This window comes from Hyla sarda, chromosome 5 (genome assembly GCF_029499605.1).
Source record: "Hyla sarda isolate aHylSar1 chromosome 5, aHylSar1.hap1, whole genome shotgun sequence".
Classification (NCBI taxonomy): Eukaryota; Metazoa; Chordata; class Amphibia; order Anura; family Hylidae; genus Hyla; species Hyla sarda.
Genome location: NC_079193.1, coordinates 354,047,319 through 354,057,038, shown reverse-complemented (window position 1 = coordinate 354,057,038; position 9,720 = coordinate 354,047,319). Strand labels below are relative to the sequence as shown.

General features: G+C 47.3%; 1 protein-coding gene across 9 annotated transcripts in view; it reads right to left on the bottom strand.

Annotated features, from left to right (window-relative positions):
• Positions 1-2,498: 2,498 nt before the first annotated feature.
• Positions 2,499-9,720, bottom strand: part of COLEC10 (collectin subfamily member 10) — a 205,677-nt gene continuing 198,455 nt past the window's right edge. For all 9 annotated transcript variants that reach the window (XM_056522654.1, XM_056522653.1, XM_056522658.1 and 6 more), the window contains one exon: positions 2,499-2,971. In XM_056522654.1, coding sequence (XP_056378629.1) covers positions 2,580-2,971 — 392 coding nt within the window. In that variant the 3' untranslated portion in view covers positions 2,499-2,579. The remainder of the gene's footprint in view (positions 2,972-9,720) is intronic.

Below are 9,720 nucleotides of genomic sequence, written 5' to 3'. Positions count from 1 at the left end.
GGGTTGTTACGTGGTTAAGAGTGGGTTAGAGAGGAAGGGATGTATCTAAAATCCCATCCAGTCATGAGGCTGGCAATGTTATGGATGCCGTATAGCTGGCATTGTTGTGGGGTATTGTTTTTTTTATTTTTTTTATTGAAGTGCTGTATCATTGATAGATACAAAACAATTTATACAAAGGTTGGCTTTTTAGTGGATCGCCACCACACGGCTGCAGGATTGGTGATCTAACATCTGCTGGGCTGCTGGATAATGAACAGTCTTTTGGGAACAATGGGGGAGATTTATTAAAACCTGTGCAGAGGAAAAGTTGCTGAGTTGCCCATAGCAACCAATCAGATGCCTTCTTATATTTTTGACAAGGCCTCTGTAAAATGAAAGAAGCAATCTGATTGGTTGCTATGGGCAACTAGCCAACTTTTCCTCTGTACAGGTTTTGATAAATCTCCCCCAATGACTTTTTCCACTGTGGGTCTGGGTCTGGTGGGCCATCTGTGACGCTTCTGCAGGAAATTCATGTCCGAGCTTCTTTAGAGCTCCGGCAAGGAAATTCATTACTTGCATCTTGGTTATGTTTACTGCAGAGTTTGGTTTTTCAGAAGCAGTTTTCTTCAACGTTTTCTCTGGTGTGACCGTGTCTTCATTTCCTTGTTTTTTTTAACTGCAGGAGGGTGACCTCCCTTATGGAGTACTGTTGATGGCAATGTTATGGGGCACTGTGGCTTGCGATTGTAATGTCCCAGTACAGGACATGGTCCTGCACTACACTTAAGCCCTGTCATGTTGAGTCCCTCTGTGACTCCCGCCTCCCCTGCAGGGTCTCCCCTGCTGTTTCTATAATGTTATTTATCCTACCTTATGTGTAGTCAGGGTCCTAATGTTTAGAAGGACATGTGGGAGGTCTCAAGGACCTGTGGAATGTCACATGTTGTGTTATGTTGTCACATGATATTACCCAAAGAGCACCAGCTTAACCTGTGACCTGCAGCTTGACCAATGGGCCTTGGTCCAGCCCCCCACTATATAAAGGGGCGGCCATTACAATTCACTCTCTTATGCTTTACCACTTGCTACTGAGCACAGCAACCACCAGAGATCTCAGTGCCAGTGACCAGCATCTGGAAGACCACAAAGCTACAGTCATTCCAGTAAGTCAAAAGTCTATGTCTGCTGTTACTACATATAGTCAAGTCCTGCATATAGTCAAGCCTCAAGATAATTATCTAAAGTCTATTACAAGTCTAATTGGTCCCAGCAAGCTGCGAGGTCCTTCTGGGTTCCTGGCCACCTCTCTGGGAATCTGGCCTAGCTGTGAAGATAATTCCATCTGTCTTAATTTGTGTGGTTCCAGAACCAAAAACCACTCTGGCATCTAGAACACTCGGGGTTAATACCATCTGGCCCCACCACCTACACCGCTACACCCCTGGTCCCGCCATACACCGGTGGTCCACCACACAATGTTATGGAGGCAATAGGGTTAGCACGGTTATGAGATACTGTGGTTGTCAGTGCTATGGAGGCAATATACCTGGCACTGTTATGTGGTTCTGTGAATGCAATTGTTATATTGTTATGGAGGCAATATAGCTTGCACTGTTAAGGGGCACTGTGGCTGGCAATGCTATAAAGGTAATGTATATGGCACTGTTATGAGGCCCTATGCCTGTGAATCTTATGAATACAGTGTAAATGCCAAAATTGTGGGATACTGTGGTTGTCAATGTTATGGAGGCAATATAGCTGGCACTGTTATGGGGTGTTGTGGTTGTCAGTGTTATGGAGGCAATATAGCTGGCACTGTAATGGGGTGCTGTGGTTGTCAGTGTTATGGAGGCAATATAGCTGGCACTGTAATGGGGTGCTGTGGTTGTCATTGTTATGGAGGCAATATAGCTGGCACTGTAATGGGGTGCTGTGGTTGTCTTTGTTATGGAGGCAATATAGCTGGCACTGTAATGGGGTGCTGTGGTTGTCATTGTTATGGAGGCAATATAGCTGGCACTGTAATGGGGTGCTGTGGTTGTCATTGTTATGGAGGCAATATAGCTGGCACTGTAATGGGGTGCTGTGGTTGTCAGTGTTATGGAGGCAATATAGCTGGCACTGTAATGGGGTGCTGTGGTTGTCATTGTTATGGAGGCAATATAGCTGGCACTGTAATGGGGTGCTGTGGTTGTCATTGTTATGGAGGCAATATAGCTGGCACTGTAATGGGGTGCTGTAGTTGTCATTGTTATGGAGGCAATACAGCTGGCACTGTAATGGGGTGCTGTGGTTGTCATTGTTATGGAGGCAATATAGCTGGCACTGTAATGGGGTGCTGTGATCATCAATGTTATAAAGGATATAGTTGGCACTGGTTTTGTATCTGTCTATGTTATGGAGGTAATATATGTGGCACTGTCATGGGGGTTCTGCTATGAGGCCATTACCTGTGGTCTGTTTCTTTGTCTATGAAAAACCTTTCACAAAGCCCACGTTATGCCGTACAGTAATTGCAGGGTTACATCGTTTTTACTCCTGTATGATATTACACCGTATAGTAAGTGTTATCCACATCCAGTAATATTTGCTGATTATTTGACATTCTTAATAAACTCACAAACAAAGAAAATGGTGAGATTACAGTCCACATCATTCCAGGTGCCGGTGCTCAGCATCTCCACACAGTCCTCGTGCCCCGAGCCGTCATTGGGCTCCCCGGCCCTCCAGCTGCTGTAGTTCTGCACCGGGGTGTTGTCCACGTACATGAACTGCTTCTCTTTTTCAAAGTCATTGATACCGATGAAGACCCTCAATAATCCCAAGCTGGAGATGTAATCCGCTATCAGGGAGTTGGTGCTCGGGTCCTTGGGCATTGCCAGTGTGCCCCCTCTGACCCTGCACTGCGTCAGGGCGTCCCTATAGCTGTGTTCTTCTCTCACAATGTAGTAGAACTTCTCTTCTGTTTCCCTCATACCAGCAATGACTATTGAAGACAGAAGTAAATCATTATATAAGTATCACTGCTTATCCCCAGGCCCCTCAGGGGGGAAATCAATCCAAAACAAATCACAAAAAGTTTAGATTCAGACGAATTCAATCTTTTTGTGACGTTGGGACCGGACCTGTTTATTGCCGAATTGATTTGTTAATTTCTAGTTAGATACATGTAGGGAAGTAGCTGGTTGTGTTTATCCATATTAGAAGTCACAGGAACATCTTTTAGAACTGCTTCTTTAAAGGGGTACTCCGAAGAAAATAAATAGTTTTCAAATCAACTGGAGCCAGAAACTTTCTTCTACAGTACTGATCATTAGACAGAGTGCTCTCTGCTACCACCACTGTCTGTATCCGGAACTGTAAAGAGAAGGAGCAAATACCCATAGAAAACCTCTCCTGCTCTGGACAGTTCCTGAGACAGACAGAGGTGTCAGCAGAGAGCACTGTGGTCAGACTGGGAAGAACTACACAGCTTCCTCTGGAGCATGCAGACCCCACTGAGCTAAATCTCTGACTGCTAGTTACCCTTTAAAGGGATATTTAGGAGAAAAAAAAATTTCATGTCAACTGGTGCCAGAAAGATCTGTAAGTTACTTTTATGTAAAAATCTTAATCCTTCCAGTACTTATCAGCTATATGTACTGGAAGGATTAAGATTTTTACATAAAAGTAATTTACAGATCTTTCTGGCACCAGTTGACATGAAATTTTTTTTCTCTCCTAAATATCCCTTTAAAGGGTAACTAGCAGTCAGAGATTAAGCTCAGTGGGGTCTGTGTGCTGAGACCCCCCACAATCACTAAAATGTACAGGCAGAAGTACTGCGCTCATTCGTTCCCATTTGGCTCTGCTTGACTCTTTTTAGAAGCTAAGCATGCTGTGTATAGGTTTATAGATAGATATGAGATGGATAGAAATGAAATAGATAGATAGGAGATAGATATGAGATAGATAGATATGAGATAGATATGAAATAGATATTTAGATAGATAGATATGGGATAGATAGATATGAGATAGATAGATATGAGATAGATAGATATGAGATAAATAGATAGATAGATAAAAAATCCCAGAAGAGCAGCACAACTTTAAGTAGAAAACAAGCACATTGGTGCACGCTGGATGTGGACCTTGGTGAGAGGTTCACTAATGATTATGAAGCAAGAAACCAGCAGCACACAAAAAAATTAGAGCAAAAAAAGGTGGAGGTTTATTGCATTATCCCAGTGTACAAAGGAAGCGACGTTTCAGCGACCTCTCGTCGTCATTCTCAAGCTCGAGAATGGCGACGAGAGGTCGCAGAAACTTAGCTTCCTTTGTACACTGGGATAATGCAATAAACCTCCACCTTTTTTTTGCTCTAATTTTTTTGTGTGCTGCTGGTTTCTTGCTTCATAGATAGATAGATAGATAGATAGATATGAGATAGATGGATTAGAAAACACGTGGTGGCCCAGTACAGGAGTTGCACCCCTGTACCCTTGCTGCCCTGTCAGGCTGCCTCCATACAGTGTCCCCTGCCCACCCACCCCTGCACCTGTTCCATTGTCTATTCATTTATATGCATGTTATATAATATATTATACCTGAAATGTGTTATTTTTTTAAGATCAGTTGTCATGTGATTAACCTGTTGTCATGTGATTGTAACCCAGTGAGGTACCAGTAACCATGTGACCTACAGGGTGACCTATGGGACCCCTCCTAGTCTCCCCCATATAAGCCCTGGGTGGAGCTAGCTCTCTCTCTTACTCTCTTCCTGCTTATGCTGAGTTGCAGCAAGGTCAAGTCCAAGAGTGTGTCTGGAGTCCATAGGAAGCCTCAAGTCAGTCAAGCAGCCACAAGTCTACAAGTAAGCTACAATCAGGGTATAGTCAGTCCCATTCAAGTCAGGCAAAGTCATCTTATATCAAGTCAGAGTGGCCTGCACCAAAATTGTCCAAGTCCACTGCAAGTCCCAGCAAGCCCTAAGGTCTCTGAAGTCACTAGTCACCTCCGTGGGCCTGGCTAAGCTGTATAGACTTTTCCACCTGTCTAACCTCAGTAAAGCTACCGTTGTTCCGTAACTTGGCGTCGGAGTCATTATTGCCCCTGTGCCTAGCCCAGGATCCAGCGGTATACCTTCGGGTGGATTAACCACGCCCTGGCGTCACGAATACAAGGGGTTAATGCCATCTGCCCCTAGGGTAATTTTATCTGCCCTGCATCACTCCTACCACAACTTTTGGTGTCCTACGAACAGGATACGGGTGTGCGCCTCATGCATAAAGTCCTCCCGAGTCTGAACTATGTCTAGTATTGCAGAGTAAAACGCACGAGCGACAAAAATTCCGCCAGAAAGTGTACGGGACTTTGTCTGTGAGAAGTTTATGTTAAGAGGCGCTTGTGAAATAGAGGGGGAGGGGAAGAAAGGTTTATTGCCTGCCATTGGGAACAGTGCTGAAGCCGTAAAAACTATGTGCAAGATTTGTGCTGAAGCAATTTTATGTGCAAAGAGGTCTAACGCTATACCTGAAAAATGTAATCTGTTGGAAGAAAAATGCGCGAAGGGATCCTGCCAAAGCCTGCCTCCCGCCCTTGGGCGTGGAGGCCAGGTTGCGGTTTTTAATCCTAAATGGAACCTGAATGGTCCACCCCTTGTTGCCGGGGGGAGGGGGGCGGGAGAAGAGGACGAACCGCTGAGTCACTTCTGGTCTCAGGCCCTGCTGATGGCGAAGTTCCGGCCGGCAGCCATTTTGTTGGAGACTGGTATAAGAAGCAGAGCGAAGCTGGACCTCTTCAGTCTTGCGGAAGTTCCTGGTGAGAGCAAGAAGATGGCGGAGGCATAGCAAAACATGAGGTCAGCAAGCCCCAAGATGGCGCCGGAGGCCCGGCAAGTTGCCGCAGCACAGATGTTCCAGGAATCGTCTGCAGAGATTCTCCATCGGGGCTGAAGACTCCCATCTTACAGTTCCACTGCCTGAGGACGATGGAGATTGGCCTGCAACTCTGTCTCCCCACCACGGGACCTGGGGATCCTGAGCTAAGATTCCTACGGAGGAGTCGGAAGTGAGTACCACGGCTGTACCACCTCTGTCACAGTGGCTATTTGGCGACGAGCCAGCCCCTATCCAGTACATGAGGGACCATCTCCTACCCCTGCATTTCCAGTAGCCCAGTCCGAGTGGGCCAAATGAGAGGCCGAAGTGGCCGTCATAGTTGAAGAAATGCGGGCACAGAGAAGGAAGGAGTATGACGCTAAAGTAATGCCGCATGAAGTGCGCCAAGCGCAGCAACAGGACACTAAGAGCCTTGAGGCCTTATATGTCAGAAAGCTAAAATATCCTCGGGAGAGAGAGTTACCCCTAGAGCGATGGAGAGCCACAGTCATCAAGTTTGACAGTAAGGGGGTACGGCACATTGATGGACTGCCACCAAGGTGGCACTATTCTGGTCAACAGGAGAGCGGTGAAGAGCGACTACCTCCCTACACCTCTACACTCCCTAGAGAGCGGGGAAATTGTAGAATACACCCCTGTACAGAGCCAGTGAGGGGAATGGGCTGCAGCAGTCACTAGGCCCAAGAATCCTGCGCAAATCTCCTTTGCCAATTTCCCCTCTGAAGATTGGGACTCAGATCCATTTGGTCTCCTGCCACCGAGCGTCAAGGGACAAGTCGTCCAAGAAAAATGGTATCCTGAGTCACCAGTCATGGATCCTAAGTATCTGCCTCTACAGATTTGCCCAGGCCTACTCCTGCTGTTGCGGAGGTTTGGCCTACCCAGCGGGCACCAACCAAAGTGCCTTGGCCTACTCTTGCTGTGGAGGAGGCTTGGCCAACCCAATAGGCACCTACACATGTTCCTCCGGTGGCACAAGCTGCTGCTGTACTAGTGGTGGTCACAGTGAGCCCGACCATCACTGATTCCAGTTTGTCACATGTGTCATGGAAAACCCACATCAGCCCTATGGAGGGGGCACAATCTCGTGGTCCTAGGTTTATGTCACAGCCTGGAAAATAAGCAGCCCGTCGTGGTTGGGATGGGAAGTTGCCAGGATGCAGTGTCTTAATCTGGTAAAATGCTTGCTACTTCTTATGTCGAAAAGACTAACTGTTTCATGGGGAAGCATTGTTGTTACAGGTTATGCAACGTTTAAGAAGAAGTGCCTGATAAATTTGTCAAGAAGAAGAAAAAAAATATATATATTGTCAGAGTAATGTATGTTGTTTATCCCATTTTTTGCACAGGTGCTTGCAAAACGTTGTTTTATTCTGTGATCTACGAGCATAATGTAATAAAGTATAAATAACATGTTTGTACAAAAATGTCCATGTGTACAGTGTCTTTTGTTTATGGTAATTTATATAGACGGTATCCTGACCAGGTCAGGAGGAGGATATCCACTACCTCACCGCCATGACAAATAGCAGGTAGGTACAGAGAATAAGTTGTAGTACCGTGTATAAAGTGGTCAGTTTAATGCATAGTCCAATTTAGTCCAATTTAATAATGTCCGTAATGTATTATGCAGGCTAGTCATTAGTAATGCCTAGTTAGGACTGTAACTAAAATGTATATTTCCAGTCCATAATGTCAAATGTTCACCTGTCTAATGTTTTTCCTGTCCTCGTGTACAGGGTACTCTACTGGCCAGAGGGTTCCCCTGAGATATAAATAAAGCACGCATAGTGACAGAATTGTTGTCTATAAAGGTAACAGTGGTATGTTGTATACAGTAAAAGTATGTATAGTGTTCTGGGGAGAAGTAGCTTTTGCCGATGGACCCCAGCAGCTACGGCATCGGGTAGAGAGCCTCTGGCAGCCCGATCTGGCTCAAGTGTATTAAACGTGTTAAGGATGCAGTTACAAGGGTTATGAATCCCACATGTTTATGTCCCATTATCAAAAGGAGCATGTATGGACATTTTCACAAAGTGTTACATAGACTCGTCCCGTTTTGTTACTCTTATTCAGACCTGTGAAGGACATTCGACAATAATGTGTCATCACTAGGCCCCAGTGGCCACTTCAGTCGCCCGTCCTCCAGGACTGGGTGCCGAGGACGGATGTGTTTAAGAGGGGGAGTTTGTGGTGGCCCAGTCCTGGAGTTGCACCCCTTTACCCTTGCTGCCCTGTCAGGCAGCCTCCATACTGTGTCCCCTGCCCCCCCCCCGCACCTGTTCCATTATCTTCATTTATATTGTCATGTGATTAACCTATTGTCATGTTATTGTAACCTAGTGAGGTATCAGTGACCATGTGACCTAAGGGTGACCTATGGGACCCCTCCTAGTCTCCCCCATATAAGCCCTGGGAGGAGTTGGCTCACTCTCTTATGCTCTTCCTGCTTATGCTAATTGCAGAAAGGTCAAGTCCAAGAGTGTGTCTGGAGTCCATAGGAGGCCTCAAGTCAGTCAAGCAGCCACAAGTCTAAAAGTAAGCTACAATCGGGGTATAGTCAGTCCCAGTTAAGTCAGTAAAAGTCATCTTATATCAAGTCAGAGTGGCCTGCACCAAAATTGTACACTGCAAGTCCCAGCATGCTGTAAGGTCTCTGAAGTCACTGGTCACCTCCGTGGGCCTGGCTAAGCTGCATAGACTTTTCCACCTGTCTCACTCGGTAAAGCTACCGTTGTTCCGTAACTTGCCTAGCCCAGGATCCAGCAGTATTCCTTTGGGTGGTATTGAGGATAAACCATGCCCTGGCGTCACGAATACAAGAGGATAATGCCATCTTCCCCTGGGGTAATTCCATCTGCCCTGTATCACACCCTCCTACCACAAACACATTTACATATTTTGTTAAAGCTTATGCATACATGTATTCGTGTGCTGTATACCACTACTTTTTGATGTCTCCATGCGTTTCTTATGTGCTGTGAGTATATGATTTACACATCTGACAATGACAGCTCTATCATTACTGCGTTATTGTTACGCCGAGCGCTCCGGGTCCCCGTTCCTCCCCGGAGCGCTCGCCTCATCCTCGTTGCTGCAGCGCCCCGGTCAGATCTCCTGACCGGGTGCGCTGCGGTACCGCCTCCAGCCGGGATGCGATTCGCGATGCGGGTGGCGCCCGCTCGCGATGCGCACCCCGGCTCCCGTACCTGACTCGCTCTCCGTCGGTCCTGTCCCGGCGCGCGCGGCCCCGCTCCCTAGGGCGCGCGCGCGCCGGGTCTCTGCGATTTAAAGGGCCAGTGCACCAATGATGGTGCCTGGTCCAATCTTCCCAATTACCTTGATTAGTTTCCACCTGTGCACTCCCTACTTATACCTCACTTCCCCTGCACTCCCTTGCCGGATCTTGTTGCCCTTGTGCCTAGTGAAAGCGTTCCCTTGTTTGTTCCTAGCCCGTGTTCCTGACCTCCTGCCGTTGCCCCTGACTACGATCCTTGCTGCCTGCCCCGACCTTCTGCTACGTCCGACCTTGCTTCTGTCTACTCCCTTGTACCGCGCCTATCTTCAGCAGTCAGAGAGGTTGAGCCGTTGCTAGTGGATACGACCTGGTCACTACCGCCGCAGCAAGACCATCCCGCTTTGCGGCGGGCTCTGGTGAAAACCAGTAGTGACTTAGAACCGATCCACTAGCACGGTCCACGCCAATCCCTCTCTGGCACAGAGGATCCACTACCTGCCAGCCGGCATCGTGACAGTAGATCCGGCCATGGATCCCGCTGAAGTTCCTCTGCCAGTTGTCGCCGACCTCACCACGGTGGTCGCCCAGCAAGCCCGACAGACCACCCAGCAAGCCC